The 20321-nt window shown below is 40.8% G+C and overlaps 2 protein-coding genes across 2 annotated transcripts in view; one reads left to right on the top strand and one right to left on the bottom strand.

Annotated features, from left to right (window-relative positions):
* The window catches only part of LOC128701055 (serine/arginine repetitive matrix protein 5-like), a 53460-nt gene extending 47964 nt beyond the window's left edge, over window positions 1-5496 (top strand). The window contains exons 8-10 of the mRNA XM_070098174.1: window positions 1766-1927; window positions 2023-2122; window positions 2461-5496. Coding sequence (XP_069954275.1) covers window positions 1766-1927; window positions 2023-2122; window positions 2461-5306 — 3108 coding nt within the window. The 3' untranslated portion in view covers window positions 5307-5496. The remainder of the gene's footprint in view (window positions 1-1765; window positions 1928-2022; window positions 2123-2460) is intronic.
* The window catches only part of LOC128699286 (uncharacterized), a 221848-nt gene that overhangs the window by 119365 nt on the left and 82162 nt on the right, over window positions 1-20321 (bottom strand). The window lies entirely within an intron of this gene.

Genomic DNA, 20321 nt, shown 5'->3' with positions numbered 1-20321 from the left:
AGTGATCTTAACAGTGATCTTAATAAGAGTGATCTTAGTAACAGTGGTCTTAATAACAGTGGTGGTCTGAGTAATCAGGCAGTACATTACAGGTCAAGAGTGGTCTTAATAACAGTAGTCTTAACAGTGGTGGTCTTAATAACAGTAGTCTTAACATTGGTCTTAATAACAGTAGTCTTAACATTGGTCTTAATAACAGTAGTCTTAACAGTGGTGGTCTTAATAACAGTAGTCTTAACAGTGGTGGTCTTAATAACAGTAGTCTTAACAGTGGTGGTCTTAATAACAGTAGTCTTAACAGTGGTAGTCTTAATAACAGTAGTCTTCACAGTGGTGGTCTTAATAACAGTAGTCTTAACAGTGGTGGTCTTAATAACAGTAGTCTTCACAGTGGTGGTCTTAATAGCAGTAGACTTAACAGTGGTGGTCTTATTAACAGTAGTCTTAACATTGGTCTTAATAACAGTAGTCTTAACAGTGGTGGTCTTAATAACAGTAGTCTTAACAGTGGTGGTCTTAATAACAGTAGTCTTAACAGTGGTGGTCTTAATAACAGTAGTCTTCACAGTGGTGGTCTTAATAGCAGTAGACTTAACAGTGGTGGTCTTATTAACAGTAGTCTTAACATTGGTCTTAATAACAGTAGTCTTAACAGTGGTGGTCTTAATAACAGTAGTCTTAACAGTGGTGGTCTTAATAACAGTAGTCTTAACAGTGGTGGTCTTAATAACAGTAGTCTTAACAGTGGTAGTCTTAATAACAGTAGTCTTAACAGTGGTAGTCTTAATAACAGTAGTCTTAACAGTGGTAGTCTTAATAACAGTAGTCTTAACAGTGGTAGTCTTAATAACAGTAGTCTTAACAGTGGTAGTCTTAATAACAGTAGTCTTAACAGTGGTGGTCTTAATAACAGTAGTCTTAACAGTGGTAGTCTTAATAACAGTAGTCTTAACAGTGGTGGTCTTAATAACAGTCTTAACAGTGGTGGTCTTAATAACAGTAGTCTTAACAGTGGTGGTCTTAATAACAGTAGTCTTAACAGTGGTAGTCTTAATAACAGTAGTCTTAACAGTGGTGGTCTTAATAACAGTAGTCTTAACAGTGGTGGTCTTAATAACAGTAGTCTTAACAGTGGTAGTCTTAATAACAGTAGTCTTAACAGTGGTGGTCTTAATAACAGTAGTCTTAACAGTGGTAGTCTTAATAACAGTAGTCTTAACAGTGGTGGTCTTAATAACAGTAGTCTTAACAGTGGTGGTCTTAATAACAGTAGTCTTAACAGTGGTAGTCTTAATAACAGTAGTCTTAACAGTGGTAGTCTTAATAACAGTAGTCTTAACAGTGGTAGTCTTAATAACAGTAGTCTTAACAGTGGTAGTCTTAATAACAGTAGTCTTAACAGTGGTAGTCTTAATAACAGTAGTCTTAACAGTGGTGGTCTTAATAACAGTAGTCTTAACAGTGGTAGTCTTAATAACAGTAGTCTTAACAGTGGTAGTCTTAATAACAGTAGTCTTAACAGTGGTGGTCTTAATAACAGTAGTCTTAACAGTGGTGGTCTTAATAACAGTAGTCTTAACAGTGGTGGTCTTAATAACAGTAGTCTTAACAGTGGTGGTCTTAATAACAGTAGTCTTAACAGTGGTGGTCTTAATAACAGTAGTCTTAACAGTGGTGGTCTTAATAACAGTAGTCTTAACAGTGGTGGTCTTAATAACAGTAGTCTTAACAGTGGTGGTTTTAATAAGACGACCGTATGTTACAGGTCAAAAGGTTCGCGGAGGCGTTCTTTGTCATTGACAACCCCCGACCGTCAGCCAGCGGCTGCTATGACAGTAACTACCAGAATTATGTGGCTGTGTCGGAGGCAGTCCGTCGCTCCCGCTACTTGAACCTCATGCCACCGCTGGCCGTAGAGTGCACCGAGGTAAAACACTGTCTCTGCCAAGTGTACTTTTGTTGAGTCTTTATCAACTGTAATAATAATAATGATGATGATGACGATAATTTTGGTGTACACAGATGGATGGTGATGTGTCAACCTTGCCGGTGATCTTTGAAGACCAGTACCAGCATGTGGCCGAGTTCGCCCGGCGACGCTCCATCGTCAGCAGGAAGTCTGGTAGGTGCTGGCTGCTGTCCAGGTGAGTAGGTGCTGGCTGCTGGTCAGGTGTGTAGGTGCTGGCTGCTGGTCAGGTGAGTAGGTGCTGGCTGCTGGTCAGGTAAGTAGGTGCTGGCTGCTGGTCAGGTCAGCAGGTACTAGTCACTATTATGATACTGACCTTTTTTTTTTTATAAACTTTTGGGCCACATTGGACCATTCTCAGGCTACAGTTGGTCTATAATAAGTTTACATCTTAAGTTTGAATCGTTGCAGTCGTAATATCAACCTTTTTTTTTTATGTATTTTGGTGTAGTTATTGGTAAAAATGACTTAAAGCATCTCTTATCACCTTTCAGAAAATTATTTGAGTGCCACAGACATCCAGCTGGCAATGGACCAGCTGGACGGTGACAGCAGCAAGCGGGAGGTTATCCCACCAGACGTGACGCGGCCGGAACCACAGATCCGCAATGGCTTAAAGGCGCCGTCAGCTGAGACGCATCTTCTGGTCCTGACACAGCTGGATGGCAAAGCCACCATCAACCATGACTCTAAGTCACTGACGAGTCATGACAATAAGTCACTGGCCAGCACCGTCTTCGATTCCATGGCGGCTAGCACCAGCGGATACGAGTCAAGGGGGACGAGCAACAATGAGGCCAAGACGGCCAAGTTGGCTGCCAAGAAGTCTCCAGTTCAGGCTGTCAAAGCCACTGTTCAGAGCTACAGTGACAAGGACACACCAAAGGACCCCAAGGCGACTTTTAAGACGCGTGCCAAAGCCGGAGAAGGACGGTCGCGTAGCAGTGACTCCCGTGTGTCCTCCGTGCACAGCGGAGGCAGTGGCAGCAGCAAGCATACGCTCGGCAGTGGATCAGAAAGCGATGAAAAAACTCTGGCATCAAAGGCCTCCAAAGGCTCCAAGGCCTCTGAAGCTTCGGCAAAGGAGGAATCGGACACGGAAGACAAGCCGCCACTGCCGCCGCGGACAGATAAGATGCCCAAGGACTTCAAGCCACCCATTCCACCGAAGACACACAAACTTCCGATGCCCCGTAACAGCCTCAAAGAAAAGCTTAAAAACAATCTGAAATTAGAACTTAGACTTCCAGCCAATCAGGGCTCAGCTTACAAAAGAGCTAAGTTTAAGCTTAAGCTGATCCAGCGAGCCCAACAGCTGAGATCAAATGGGCTTGGCACTCACAAGAGTAAGAGAGCGCAGGCAAATGCCATTGCGGAGAATGTCGTTCTTTTGAAATACAGGCAGCTAGAACCTTCACTCAGTATGCCATACAACTTGGGGGCACACACGCCAGGGAGCGGAAGTGCTGGTGGAGGGGACCAGTTGATGCGCCACTCCCAGAGTACGCTATCAATGCCATCATTTCTGTGGGAGGTGGCCAGCGCTGCATCGCCGGCCATCACAGAGTCCATGCCAGACCTCCTGGCCACTGACTCCGAGACCTCATCAGAGATCAATGCCAAGGGGCCGGCAGCTGTACCATCCCGGCCGGTGCGGCTAGACCGCACTCCACCAATCCTATCCAATGTTGAAGTTGGCCTGGTGTCAGCGACTGATTCGACCCTTCTTCAGATTGGTGGTGAGAAGGTCGAGCCAGTGACGCTGGCCAAGAAGATGCCATCGCCAGTCAAGAAGATCCCAGATGGCACCAAGCCACTGATCTTGCAGCAAGACTCATCTTCAAACAGCGACATTACATCAGAACAGAGTGGATGGGTCTCCAACTCCAGTCGCCAGAGTTCGGGCTCGTCCAGTGGCCAAATAAGCCCCGATCTGGACATTAAGCAATTCCCTATTAAGGACATGCTTACAGCGGCAACGGTACAATTTAAAACTAATGGCACCAGCAGCAATGGTGCCAACTCTGACAATAAGAATAATGGTGCCAAGGTTAGTGGTGCCAAGGGTAATGGTGCAAAATTGAGTCGAAGCAAAAATGGTATGAAAATGAACGGGCCAAAGACACCGGTGGTTGAAGCACCGGTCAAGGCCATACCTACAGCCAAGTACAAGAGTAAGCAAGGACAGAGGAGTCCGGCCGCTCATCGGTCCAGCCGCTCGGAGACTCGCAGCCAGGGCCACAAGCTGACTGGCAAGGATCCAACGCACCGTTCTGCTTCCAATGATCAACTCCAGATGAAGTTGAAGAAGACTTCACACCGCAAGGAAGTCAAGAAGTCACAATCATTGCAGAAAGTCAATAACATCAACCGCACAGATCCGCATGTCTACGAGGAAGTTCCCCTTCCGCCACCACCGAAGGAATTCCAGGATCCACTTCCAGGGCTGAGGGAAGCCTTGCGCCGGGGCGGCTTTGCCACAACAGGGCGACTGCCCCGGGAGGAGCGGTCGAGTAGGCATGCAGCAACAGGGCACAAGGACCGGCCCCGCAGTGAGAGCCCCAAGACGGAGACAGGACGTGTCCACCGTGACGACGGATACAAGAGTGAGCGGAGTCACGGAAGCTCACGCACTGTCACGCCCAGACACAGTGGCGAGTTTGAGCTGGACGACATCACAAATGTGTATGAAAGTGTGAGCGAAGTTCTTAATGATGTCAAGAGGACGACAAGGAAGTCTGGCCACAGTGGCGACAAGTTCAATTCCCTTCCATCAATGAGGCGCCGGCACCAGTCGACCGGCCCTGGCCGGCCAGGGAAGAGGGGGCCAAGTCGCAAGACAGCCGGCACGCCTGACCGCCTCTCAGAACCAACACCAACAAAAGCCAACCATGGCATCAATGGCGCTGAACGGATACGCACGCAATCGGCACCGCCGCCAAATATAGACAAAAGCGACTCGTTCAGAGACTACCACAGCTCGCGTGACAAGGACCCTCGGCCACAGCGGCGCTCTGACCCGCTCTCAACAAAGTCTGAGCCCCCACTGCATTTAACTGACAGTAAGTGTACACTATTGGAGCTCTTTTTAGAGCAGCAGGGCGCCAGCGTGTGGGCTCACAGGGAGGCACAGAGAGAGCTCCTTAAGGCGGCGCAGAGTGCTGCCAAGAAGGAGGCGCTCGGCAATGGGTCGAGGTACCTGCAGGAGGCAGCCAGACGGGCCGAGGAGCTGGCAAAACTGGCCACCGAAGGCAAGGCCAAACCTGACGTCATGGCTGATGGATTCGATGACAGTTTGTCGGACATCCCACCACCGCCTCGGCCACCCTCGCCAAGGTAGTTCTACCTCCACTATATACAATTCTCTTGTGTGTGCTCACCTAGTTGTGGTTGCTGGGATCGAGTCACAGCTCCTGGTCCTGCCTTTTCACTGGTCACTAATAGGTCACTCTCCCTGCTCCATAAACTTTATCATACCTCTTCTTAACCCTTTGACTGTTTCGGCCGTATATATATGTCTTACGAGCCAGTGTTTCGGATGTACATATACATGTACTCAATAATTCTATTGGCTTCAAATCAAGCAGGAGAAAGCTGGTAGGCCCACATGTGAGAGAATGGGTCTGTGTGGTCAGTGTGCACTGTATAAGAAAAAATCCTGCACCACGCAGTGCATAATGAGAAAAAAAATCTCTGTCTTTTTGGATTAAAATGTCGACTTTGAGGTATGTGTATTTTCGTATAGTATTTATGGTTGTGTTCTCATTTTCTTAGTCTCCTTTGATAGAATGGAAAACATTACATAAATAGAGATGAGTTTGATTAGTTTCATGATGAAAACGACCTTGAAATTGAGCTCAAAGTAGCGGAAATGTTCGATTTTTACCAATGTTCAAAAGTAAACAAATCACACCACATGTCCAACACACGTCAACTGGGGAGTCTAATATTGTTTCACTAGTGCGCTGATATTATTTATACCATTTTTACAATAATGCGGTAGTCTGCATAACAGTAAATCTTCTATTTTTTGTGTGAATAAAAAATCAAAATAGAAAGCAAGAGTAATATAAGAGGGGCCTAGAGATGTGACTAATGAACAGTGGATATGTTATTTTAGTGCCAAGAATGTCTGTGTTGTTTATTCTGGACCCTATTTTGAAATTATCATTTTTTAATTTTTGTGAAATTGGCTAAATTGCAAATTTCTGACCACTTTATTGGGTAGTTGAAATCAGTAAATGGGCAGTTTATTGTACTCAATCGATAGAACAAATGGAGTTCTAAAAAAATAGCTATGAGTTTGGTTTGGTCGACTGGAATAATGGAATTGGCCAAAAATAGGGCTCAAAGTTGGTGAAATCGCCACTGCATATATATCGCCAAGATCGCTAACTTCGCGGAAGCGTAATTCTGTATATTTTTTATTAAATTTTGTACTTTTAGTGTCATTACCATCGGGAAAAGATTCTCTTATCATTTCATAAGAAAAAAAAAAATTTTTTTATCAAAAATTTTGCGATATAGAATGACAGTTTCAGAAATGTGCTTGTGACAGTCAGAGGGTTAAAGCTACGCATGGATCCTGCATCCACTACATCACTCTCCCAACAATTCCACTTCATGATAGCTCTATGCTTGAACAAATACAGTGGACCCCCGGTTTACGATATTATTTCATTTCAGAAGTATGCTCAGGTGCCAGTACTGACCGAATTTGTTCCCATAAGGAATATTATGAGTTAGATTAGTCCATTTCAGACCCCCAAACATACACATACAAACGCACTTGCATAAATACACTTACATAATTGGTCGCATTGGGAGCTGATCGTAAACCGGGGGTCCACTGTACTTCTTAACATCCCTGTGACTCATCTGAGTCTTCAACTTCCAGTTGTGACCCTGTGTTTTTGTGTCCCATCTCTGGAACTTCTGTCTTTGTCCACCTTGTCAATTCCTCTCAGTATTTTATAAGTTGCTATCATGTCCTCCCGACCCTTCTGTCCTCCAGTGATGTCAGGTTGATTTCCCTTAACCTCTCCAGGACTAGTCTTGTCCTGACATACTTTGCCAGGTGTGGGTTCCAAACTGGTGTGCAGTGTCTGATGTATACAGTGTATAGTGTCTGACATACATGGTGTACAGTGTCTGACATACACGGTGTACAGTGTCTGACATACACGGTGTACAGTGTCTGACATACATGGTGTACAGTGTCTGACATACACGGTGTACAGTGACATACACGGTGTACAGTGACATACACGGTGTACATTCTACTCATTTAAAATTAAATCCTTTCTAAAATTTTCTTTTATACATTTAAAGAAATGTTTTTTCATTTATGTTAATGCAAAAATTAATACTTTTGTACCAAAAGATCTTTAGGAAACTTATCTAACCTTATTATAACAAGCGCAATTTAATTTAGCCTAATTCAGGTAAATGTATTTTAGATAAGTTTACTGCAATTTAATAAAAAACAAACACAATGAAACATTTTTTTCGTTAGGTTCAGAATGTTCTTGTTCTTGTTCTTATGACCAGAGCTTTGGTAAGATGGGTAAGGAAGAAGGATGGGTAAGGATAGAAATATTGGAAAAGGGTGGGAGGGGGGAGAGAGGTAGGATATAAAAGGTAAGTGGCCCAACCACTTTGGTGTAATTTAAAAAAGTGTATGTGAAATGATAAGATATTCTTGAAGGGGTATAAGACTAACCCATCAGAGTCACATAGATATAACAGATATATAAGTACATGACTCTGAATTGGTAGTAATTATACAAGTTGCAATTTTTTTTTTTTGCGATTGCACAACGGATATTTATGCGACAATGAAGGCAATAATTTTCTGGTCAGTTTATAGAATTACGTGACAATGGCTTCTTACAGGTGGTGTCCAGCCATAGTAAATAGCATAATTTTTACATTGTTATATAAGATGTCTCCCTAATTGGGGGCGATGATTTTCTCAGTAAACATAGAAGGGTTCTGGTGTTACCCAATCTTCTTCATCAGGGAGGTTGCTCAATATCATGGGTCGATGGTAATCATCTTTATGGATAAAACGACGGACCCTCTGTGGGAGAGTCATTCTTTGAGTCCTGTGAGGAGGAGTATTGATGATATAATCCGTGGTATTTACCACTTGTATAGGATGTTCTCTATCTGGCATGTATAGTTCTTGCATTGTATAGAGTTGTTTCTTTTTCAGGGTGTCCAGGCGTACATTTATGGCAGTAATATCTTGTTGTATGTGTAAATCTGCCATTTTAACTCTCTCTCCTCCTGGTATCGGTAATGAAGCGAAGAGCTCTATTCTGGACCCTTTGTAACCGTAGCATGTTGGTCTTTGTTGTTAATGACATTGGGACACAAGGGTATTCGAGTATAGGTCTTATTATCATTTTATACAGATGTTTTTTGACATGTTGAGGGGCTTGATTGAATCAAAAGAGACTGCTAAGACTGGCTTTGGCTATGTTTATCTTTTTATTTACACGAGATGTTGAGTGGAGCAGCCTGTCTATTTCATATCCCAAAATCTTGTTAGGGTTTCTAATGGCTACAGGTGTACCTCTGATGGAGATACCCCCTTTATCTTTGATTGTTGATGCAAAACATCCTATCGTGCTAACAAGGACTTTGTCAGGATTAGTCGTAATTCTCCATTTCTTTTCCCAATTAGATGTTCGACGAAGTTCAATATTCATTTTTTCTATGACTCTCTCATACTTGTATTTTCCTGTTACTGGAGTTGATGAGACGACATGAATAACATCATCTGCAAACTGTGTCACAATTGTATCATTAAACTCTGGTTGAGGAAGGTCATTCACATAAATGTTGAACAGAAGTGGACTGAGACAAGAACCTTGTGGGACACCAGCTGTCGGTATAAAAGGCTCTGTCGACCTGCCATGAAAGGTGGGAATGATTTTTCTTTGAGTTAAGAAATTATATATTAATCTGAGAAAAGTCCAGTTATGGTCTGGTAGGTCAATGAGTTTGTATATAAGGCCATCATGCCATAAGCTATCAAAAGCTTTATGAACATCTCCGGTGGCAATTAGGGCAAGATTGCCCTGATGTTTTAGACTTGCTACAGTATCGAAAATAACATTTATTGCATGATTGGTACCTCTATGTGTTCTAAAGCCAAATTGTTTTTCAGTAAAAAAGTGATTAAACTCCATATAGTAGTTCAATCTGTTGGAAATGATTTTCTCAAGAACTTTTCCAGTGACTTCAAGTAAAGATATAGGTCTATAGTTCCCAGGTTGGTGGATGTCTTTATTGGGCTTAGCAAGAAAGATCATCCTAGCAGTCTTAAAAATCGCTGGAAAATGTCCTGAGGCCAAGATGGCATTAAAGATATTAACCAAAGACTGTTTACAATTTCTGGGTAGGAACTTTATTTGTTTCATTGTTATTCCAGAGAGACCAGGGGCTCTATTTCGCATTCTTCCAATAACCTGACTCATCTCTAGTAATGTAATAGGTCTAGTAAGCGGGTGGGTATCTTCAAGAGTTGAAGTATCGATGGAAGGTAGTGGTTGTAGATCATCCAAGTTCTCATCTCTCCATTCATTTACCAACTGATAATGATTATTGTTAAATTGACGACTGTTATTGTGGGAGAGAATTTTCTCCCATACATCACCCATCAAATTAGCCTGGTCCTGTGGATCGTCAAGTTTAATTTCAACATCTTCATCATCCTCATCAGTGAAGGTATGAACTAGGTAGTTAGGAGCCTTGTGCTTTGCCCCTAAAAGTTGTCGGATCTTACTCCAAAATTTTGCTGGTTCACGTTTATACTGATTAGCTTGAAGAACTAGCAATTTCCATAAGTCCCGTTTGTGATGACTAATCATGTTAATTAATTCTTGCCTTAATCGGTGCAGTGTAGCTACTGGTGGTTGTCTTGTTTGAAGATGCCTTCGACATTCTGCTTGATAATTTCTTAAATTGTCTCTAATTTCCCTAGTAGGTTTATATTGTTGGTATATCTTTGTGGAAGCTAATTGACAAGTTGCATTAGTAGCTTCAATTATTCGATTATGCAGGGACCTGATTGCATCATCAATTGCAGTGGAAGGTAGATTTTCCAATGACACAATTTCATCCTCACCCAGAAATGCCCTGAAGGGGTCAAATCCTAGGGTGTTAAGATTGGGTTTAGGAGTTACAGGTATTCTAAATGGAGAAGTTTGTAGTTGTATTATAACAGGGATATGGTCAGATCCTACGTTTCCACCAGGAGATATACGACAGTGAAAGATGTCACAGTCTCTGTTTGTCAGTACTATATCTGGTGTCCCTGGATGAGGTCCAATGTACGATTTAAAGAATGGGCCTTGAAATGACAAGTTTCTAGCTGTCATGATATTAAATAGTTGTTTTCCTTTTAAGTCACCCAGTGGAATACCAGCTCCACAGTTGAAGAGGGCAGGGTGATGAGCATTAAAATCTCCCGCTAGAATTGTTGGAATATTTCTGCTTAATATCCTATGTAGAGGAATTGACTCTATATATTGTTGTCTCGGGGGAAAATATCCAGTTCCTATCACTAGTTGTCCATGAGACGTTGTCATTTCTATTGCAAGAATGTTATCTTCATCAACATGAATATTTTTAAATGTATAGCCTAATTTAACTAAGATGGCTACACCACTAAAGGGTCCTCTCGATTTCTCCACAGTAGAGTAACCACGTAATTTAATATGTTGATCAACTCTTGCAGCTGTCTCATTCAAGAGTATAACATCGGGATTGTAATTATGTAGTTCAACCTCAAGGAGGTAACGGTTATTAAAGAAATGTTGAACATTCAGTTGGAAAATTGTAATCCCCATTATTTCTTGCACTTCGCTTGTGTACTGCGGTCTGAACGCCTGCAAGTAATGTCATGTTTGGTATCCACACTATCCCTGCTGGACTCGTCAAGGGGAGGAGGGAACTTCTGCGTAGTTGCTTGTGTATTAAAAATGCCATCATCTTCACTAGAGGTGGTAATATTAACAGACTCCTTAGAATCGTTAGTCATCATCAGAAAACTGAGGTATGATATTCCCAGTTACAGGAAGCAGAGGCTCGTGACAGTTAATGGGAGACTGTGGAGGCTCCAAGGGAAAATTAGGTAGGCAAGGTGAGTTACCCTGGGAAAGTTCCTGTTCAACAGGATCAGCTTCAATAGCGGGAGAGTAGGCACCACTTTCTGGGGCATTGTTATGTTCAGGTGTTGACTTATCAGGTTGAGGGGAGTTGACAACCTGGGTATGCGAGGTGGGCGATCCCTGGGCCAGGGATGACTTAGGCTTATTTGTAGATGTAGAGTAGGGTACATACTCCTTGTTATGAGAAGGCTGGGTCATAATAACCTTCACATTTTCTGGGATAGTGATGGGAGTGATCCCATTAGCCATTAACAGATCATTTAAAACCTGAGAGCAGAGTTGAATGTCACCACCTGCTATGTCTTTGGCCATCATGTACATTAGTTGTGCTCTCGTCATATCCCCGGCTGTGGATACCTGAGACATAGGAGATGAGACTGAACCTTGTTGTTGCGTTTGTGTATGTTGTAAGTGAGGGTTAGATTGGGGCGCTCCAAGAGGGGCAGAATTCTAAACATTGGAACCAGTGGTAGAGACCTGAGGAGTCCCACTTGATCCAGGCAGAGCTGGGAAGGAAGTTTGGGACATCGTTGGCGGTGCCTGGGGAGTGGTCTTCTTAGAAGTGGACAGTTTCTTAGCTTCAATAATTTTCTGCATTTCCTTTTTCCTTTCAGGACAAATAGCAGAAACAGCATGATGTTTTCCATTACAGAGGACACATTTAGGTGTATTTTTATTAGTACAATCTCGATAAGAATGTTGGCCAGAGCAAATGCTGCAAATCTGTCCTTGATTACTGCATTTGTTGGTGTTATGACCAAAGGCATAACATTTAAAACATTGTGTCACACTGACTAATCGTTCAAGAGAGATTTGGTCAGGTGTACATCTGGTGCCAAAACATTTGAAGCCATTTTGACACACAAGTTTGGCCTCCTCAGGTGTCTCAAGTATTAACTTTAAGGTTACCTTGTTGTTGTTAGGTTTAGAGAATTTATGTGCTTCTACAGCCCTAAATTCAGAATTCTCCGTATTAAAGTCCTCAACAATTTCATTCACTGTGCTATGTCTCATGAAACTGTTGATTCTGGCCACAAACACAGTCCTCTGAGCTTGATAGCTCTCAGGTGCAACTGGGGTAACACCAAAAGTCTTCAGTTTATCCAAGACATCATGCTTTAGTAGTTGAAGTAACTCTTCTTCTGAAGAGAGGAGAAGTACTGCTCCAGCGTGGGTTTGAAAAACATCCCCTGGAGCAACAGTTGAGTTCGAGCAAATACATGCTAGAATTTCTTTCATCGACATTTGGTTTCCATCAACACGTAATCTTACTCTTATCCTCGCCATGATGTCTAGGAAGGAACATCTGGCAGAGGAGTTTAACAAAAAGGAATCTTTCCTTAGTGTTATTCTAGCATCCTATTTCAGCTGACTTATGAAGGTCAGCCCCTAAGATAGCCTACCCTCGAGTGGTGAGGGGGAAAGGGCCCAAGACAAAGATCGGCCGGATTTTAAAAAACCACACGGGCTACCGGATGGTCAAAATGCCTTGTGTTAACTCGCCAAAGCGAAGTTGCCGAAAAAGAAGATAGGAAAGTCAGAAGGATAGCAATGTATGTAGTGTGTTAGTGTGTGGGCCAGTGTTGATGTTTGGGTGAGGGGAGGATGGGGAAGGATGGGGGGATGGGGATGAGAGGGGTGAACAAGCAAGCAAGTCACCGCCTTACCCTCTTGATGGGATGGGGCTGGAAGTGACTGCCAGCAAGTTTCCTCTCAGCTCTGGTGAAGAACTACTCAGGATAACCCAAGAAAAATCTCGAGCAACAGTGTTCAGAGTTGCTCAGCTGAAGAGCAGGAACGGCGACGTCTTCTCTCCACGGCGGCTGGGCTGCTTCTCTGTCATGTGTCTGTGTCGGTTCAGAATGACTTTTTGTGAAATTATTGCATACACAAATTTTTGCTTGTCTTATTTGGCAAGAAGAGCGCTGCTATTTATGCCAAAAATCACAAATTTTACCTATTTGGCAACACACACACACAGGCCCGGTGGCCTGGTGGCTAAAGCTCCCGCTTCACACACGGAGGGCCCGGGTTCGATTCCTGGCGGGTGGAAACATTCGACACGTTTCCTTACACCTGTTGTCCTGTTCACCTAGCAGCAAATAGGTACCTGGGTGTTAGTCGACTGGTGTGGGTCGCATCCTGGGGGACAAGATTAAGGACCCCAATGGAAATAAGTTAGACAGTCCTCGATGACGCACTGACTTTCTTGGGTTATCCTGGGTGGCTAACCCTCCGGGGTTAAAAATCCGAACGAAATCTTATCTTATCTTATACAGTAGGGCCCCACTTATACGGCAGGTTAGGTTCCAGGCTACCGCCGTAAAGCGGAAACCGCCGTAAAGTGGAACACCCTTTTTTTCCACTTACAAATGCATACAAACACTAGATAACAAGTTTACACTAACATATATTATGTTAGCAATAGAACCAGGCATCAAAAAAACAATAAAAAAGTACAATACACACATAGTGCACTCATTACTTACCTTAAAATATTTATAGTCTTAATCTAGGGTGAGACAAGTAGTATTTATTGTAAGAAATCAAGTGTGGTATGTATGGTAGTCAGCCAGGCTACCTTACCAGGCCAACCCACCCACACATACAATTCTATGATATTTAAGCATCCCAGAGCGATAAAATGTATATACAGTTCACTCATTACTTACCTTAAAATATTTGTAGTCTTAATATAGGGTCAGGAGTAAGTAAATGAGATAAAACGAATAAATGAGAGAGAGAAAGAATGAGTGCATGAGAGAGGACAGGCGCAGAGTTATGTAAACAAACCAGGCGAAGGTAAGTTTTGTAAACGAAGTGTACACGTCTGGTTTGTGTACAAGTTACATTGTGTACAGGTTGTCTCTACATTGATACGGTAGAATAAATAAAGAAGAACACTCCCATTCTCATGTAACATCATTTTGAGAAGAAATGAAGCTCTGAGTGAAGGCAATGGAAATAAGTCACTCTGACTTTTTTGGGTTATCCTGGGTTCTCTACACATATGTTGTTATGTATGATAATCTATGTAACTGTATTTGTGTATACCTGAATAAACTTACTTACATACATACGAAAGGAATAATTTTCTACAGTTACCCCCAGTAACACATTTTCTCTTATGTTAGATTAGAGAAAATGTTATTCTTGGCATCACTTGTACAAGTTATCTGGCTACCACATCTCATATTTGTTTATCTATTCTATTGTAGGGTGTATTTATCATCTTTTTATGTTATGTATCGTGTTTATTATATAATTTTGAAAAAAATATCATGGATGGATTAATGAAAATGTGTATATTAATGTAATATACAACATTTAATGAGACTCGGTGATTATTATTATTATTTTAGCATATATACATATTATTATCATTTCTAATATGGCATCACTTGTGCAAGTCGTCTGTTACCACATCTCATATTTATGTTTATTTATTCTATTGTGGGGTGTATTTATCATCTTTTTATGTTATGTATCGTGTTTATTATATAATTTTGAAAAAATATCATAGATGGATTAATGAAAATGTGTATTTAACGTAATATACGACATTTAAATGAGACTCGATGATTATTATTATCATTACTAATATGACGTCTGGAGACATAAGATATTCTTACTGATTTTAATGTGTACCTGCATGCCAGCACAGTATGTAAGCTTATTTAAGTACAGGTATACATAAGTATAATTATCAGAGTATATATAAAATATGAAATAACTTTTAAAAACATTTGAAATTTTGGAGTTTCCAGACAAAATGGAGAAACTTAGTGCTTACTGAGCTCACGAAGAATGTAAACAAACAAGGTGGGGCGCGGTGACCGTATTAGAAAGTCAGGTGGGGGAGCCGTATAGCGAGTTTTGGTCATAATTTGAAATGACCGTATTAGTGGAACGCCGTAAAGTGAAACGCCGTAAAGCGGGGCCCTGCTGTATATAATATATACATGTATATATATATAATACAGTATATATATATATATATATATATATATATATATATATATATATATATATATATATATATATATATATATATATATATATATATATATATATATATTTTATACTGTAAGGTTAAGGATAAACACTGTGTACAACACAAATAGTTGTTTATTTCCCAGAAATTTGGCATACAAAACACGGTCGTAAGTCGAGCAGGTCGTAAGTTGGATGGCAGGTGTGTGTGTGTGTGTATATATATGTATATATATATATATATATATATATATATATATATATATATATATATATATATATATATATATATATATATATATATATATATATATATATATATATAATTTTTTTTTTTTTTTCTCTCTCAACAAGTCGACCGTCTCCCACCGAGGCAGGGTGACCCAAAAAAGAAAGAAAATCCCCAAAAAGAAAATACTTTCATCATCATTCAACACTTTCACCACACTCGCACATTATCACTGTTTTTGCAGAGGTGCTCAGAATACAACTGTCTAGAAGCATACACATATAAAGATACACAACATATCCCTCCAAACTGCCAATATCCCAAACCCCTCCTTTAAAGTGCAGGCATTGTACTTCCCATTTCCAGGACTCAAGTCCGACTATATGAAAATAACAGGTTTCCCTGAATCCCTTCACTAAATATTACCCTGCTCACACTCCAACAGATCGTCAGGTCCCAAGTACCATTCGTCTCCATTCACTCCTATCTAACACGCTCACACACGCTTGCTGGAAGTCCAAGCCCCTTGCCCACAAAACCTCCTTTACCCCCTCTCTCCAACCCTTTCGAGGACGACCCCTACCCCGCCTTCCTTCTCCTATAGATTTATATGCTTTCCATGTCATTCTACTTTGATCCATTCTCTCTAAATGACCAAACCACCTCAACAACCCCTCTTCTGCCCTCTGACTAATACTTTTATTAACTCCACACCTTTTCCTAATTTCCACACTCCGAATTTTCTGCATAATATTTACACCACACATTGCCCTTAAACAGGACATCTCCACTGCCTCCAACCATCTCCTAGCTGCTGCATTTACCACCCAAGCTTCACACCCATACAAGAGTGTTGGTACTACTATACTTTCATACATTCCCTTCTTTGCCTCCATAGATAATGTTTTTTGACTCCACATATATCTCAACGCACCACTCACCTTTTTTCCCTCATCAATTCTATGATTAACCTCATCCTTCATAAATCCATCCGCCGACACGTCAACTCCCAAGTATCTGAAAACATTCACTTCTTCCATACTCCTCCTCCCCAATTTGATATCCAATTTTTCTTTATCTAAATCATTTGACACCCTCATAACCTTACTCTTTTCTATGTTCACTTACAACTTTCTACCTTTACACACATTCCCAAACTCATCCACTAACCTTTGCAATTTTTCTTTAGAATCTCCCATAAGCACAGTATCATCAGCAAAAAGTAACTGTGTCAATTCCCATTTTGAATTTGATTCCCCAAAATTTAATCCCACCCCTCTCCCGAACACCCTAGCATTTACTTCCTTTACAACCCCATCTATAAATATATTAAACAACCATGGTGACATTACACATCCCTGTCTAAGACCTACTTTTACCGGGAAGTAGTCTCCCTCTCTTCTACACACCCTAACCTGAGCCTCACTATCCTCATAAAAACTCTTTACAGCATTTAATAACTTACCACCTATTCCATATACTTGCAACATCTGCCACATTGCTCCTCTATCCACTCTATCATATGCCTTTTCTAAATCCATAAATGCAATAAAAACTTCCCTACCTTTATCTAAATACTGTTCACATATATGCTTCAATGTAAACACATGATCTACACATCCCCTACCCACTCTGAAACCTCCTTGCTCATCCGCAATCCTACATTCTGTCTTACCTCTAATTCTTCCAATTATAACCCTACCTAACACTTTGCCTGGTATACTCAGTAAGCTTATTCCTCTATAATTTTTACAGTCTCTTTTGTCCCCTTTCCCTTTATATAAAGGGACTATACATGCTCTCCGCCAATCCCTAGGTACCTTCCCCTCTTTCATACATTTATTAAACAAAAGTACCAACCACTCCAACACTATATCTCCCCCTGCTTTTAACATTTCTGTCATGATCCCATCAGTTCCAGCTGCTTTACCCCCTTTCATTTTACGTAATGCCTCACGTACCTCCCCCACACTTACAGTCTGCTCTTCTTCACTCCTAAAAGATGGTATACCTCCCTGACCAGTGCATGAAATTACTGCCTCTGTTTCTTCCTTAACATTTAAAAGTTCCTCAAAATATTCTCGCCATCTACCTAATACCTCCATCTCCCCATCTACTAACTCCCCTACTCTGTTTTTAACTGACAAATCCATACTTTCCCTAGGCTTTCTTAAGTTGTTTAACTCACTCCAAAATTTTTTCTTATTTTCATTAAAATTTCTTGACAGTGCCTCTCCCACTCTATCATCTGCTCTCCTTTTGCACTCTCTCACCACTCTCTTTACCTTTCTTTTACTCTCCATATGCTCTGCTCTTCTTATAACACTTCTGCTTTGTAAAAACCTCTCATAAGCTACCTTTTTCTCTTTTATCACACCCTTTACTTCATCATTCCACCAATCACTCCTCTTTCCTCCTGCACCCACCCTCCTATAACCACAAACTTCTGCCCCACATTCTAATACTGCATTTTTAAAACTATTCCAACCCTCTTCAGCCTCCCCACTACTCATCTTTGCACTAGCCCACCTTTTTGCCAATAGTATCCAATACTGGTGGAAACATTTGGGCACATTTCCTTAAAACACCTGCTGTCACTGTTCACCTAATAGTAAGTAGGTACCTGGGTGTTAGCCATCTGGTATTGGTCACATCTGAGAACAAAAATTAATCTAATTTGTCCAAAATGTTCAGCATAACTGGCAGCTTTCTGTATAGTATGTCATTGATGTACTCAGCTATGGTCTGTATATGTTGTATCATGTACTTGTAGGAATAAAAGATTATTACAATTGTATAGACTATTTATTATTATTATCGTGCAAAGAAAATTATAAAATACCGACAATATGAAAGTTTGAATACATATGCAACATCTGTGGATATCTTTCTTGTAAACGTTTTGCCATCAGTGGCTTTATCAATACAGATTCTAGGACATAATTAGAAGACAGTAGAACTATATGCAAAGATGAGTAATCAGTCCCTCAGCCAGCGGGTTAGTGTTCACGGCATCACCATAGAGTGGTGGTGGAGGATCTGGAGCAAAGGTAAGGAGGCTGTTGGATTTATATTGGCGTCAGTGGATAGGGGCGTGTGTGGCAGATGAGGGCATAGTCACTGGTAGGTGGGATTCCCCAGTGAGTAGGTCCTGCCCAAAGGGATGGGATGGAGGGTGAAATGTCTACAATAAAGATATCCAGATGTTGCGATGGCGGGACCGAAGAAGGGTGCCCAAATACGCTGCATGAAATGTCCATTATTTTTGTCCGAGATTGTAATAAAGTTGGGAATTCCCGAAATATGTAAAGAAAAAGGACAAGTGAACTAAGGGACATTTATTGTCAATTGCTTCCCCAGGAGCTTTATCAACCCATTACAAAAATACATGGACACAGGGGGTATAAAAAATAGGTGAGGTGAATATAGAAAATACCATTTGATGTTCACAGTGGTAGGTAGTAGTAGTAGTAGTAGTGGTGGGACAAAAGTAATACAATATGGTGACAATTAATTGTACGAGTAAAAGGATAAAAAAGCTATTACTTGGAAAAAAAAAATAGGTTGGACAAATATTAACTGGAATAGGCACTTTTTCAGTGTTCCTCTCTGTCTTTGTTAGATAACGGGAAGACAGGGATGGCAGGGTTTACTGTTTTCAGGAGGATTTTTGCAAAGACCGGAGATGGTGAAGCTCCCCGTTGTTTTTTTAATTGTATTAAACAGCGATGTGCTGATTAAGGACTTCGGGGGCAAAATTAGTTTTTTTTATCACAATTGGGCCTCAAAATACTTTCACAAGCTAACACCAGAGTCCCCCCTTTTACCACTTCAATAAAGGATCAACCAGGAAAAAACCCAAGCACCACAACCAGTAAAGCAATTTTACACTATCCTGTGGAGGCTGTGACAAGATCTCGGGTAAAACAGAAAGAAACCTCGACACCCGCCAATGAACACATATACGCTGGGGGACAACTTCAACAAAGCCTTTTACAACACCCCAAAACCCCCCTCATCTTTGAAATTCAGAGGCGAATTAGTGATAAAAAATTTCCCCGCAAAATCCCGAATCAGCACTGATGCTGTTTGAATACAAAAACAAAACAACGGCAGCTTCACCATCTCCAAGTCTTAGCAAAAATCCTCCTGAAAACAGTAAACCCTGCCATCACATAGCTCTCCTGTTATACTACACAAGCACAAGAGTGAACACTGAAACAACTGCCTCATTCCAGTTTATATTTGTCCAACCTATTTTTATTTACCCAAGTAATAGCTTTTATATCCTTTTACTCATTCGATTAATTGCTCTCCATATTGTATTACTTTTGTCACTACCCTACTACTACTACTACTACTACCACTAGTGAACATCGAAATGGTACCTCACTAGTATTCACCTCACTCTGAGCCTTTATATACCCTCTGTGTCCATGTATTGTTTGTAATGGCTTGATAAAGCCCCTGGGGGCGAAGCGTTGCCACAATAAATGTCATTAGTTGCACTTGTGTCCTTTTACTTTACATATTGTCTTAATTCTACCAACTTTATTACAATCTGTCGGACACATAGCGTAATGGACATTTCATGCAGACGTTATTTGGACACCCCTTCGTGCTCACGCTATCGCAACAGACACAACTTCCTACCCAGATGTTGCACATGTGTCTTAACTCTCATAGTGATAATATTATTTTTATTATTATTATTATTATTATTTTATTATTTATTATTATTTATTATTATTATTTTTATTATTTATTATTTATTATTTATTATTTATTATTTATTTTTATTATTATTATTATTATTTTGGGTATGATGTGATAATAAAGACTGTCAAACCAAATCTAATTTTCCCATCTCTGCTGGTCTCTTGAATTTGTTAGCATTTTTGGATTTGCTTTTGTTATGTAATTTATAGTGTAATGTACTCCTCAGACTGTT

This window comes from Cherax quadricarinatus, chromosome 61 (assembly GCF_038502225.1).
Source record: "Cherax quadricarinatus isolate ZL_2023a chromosome 61, ASM3850222v1, whole genome shotgun sequence".
Classification (NCBI taxonomy): domain Eukaryota; kingdom Metazoa; phylum Arthropoda; class Malacostraca; order Decapoda; family Parastacidae; genus Cherax; species Cherax quadricarinatus.
This window is presented reverse-complemented; position numbering and strand designations above follow the sequence as displayed.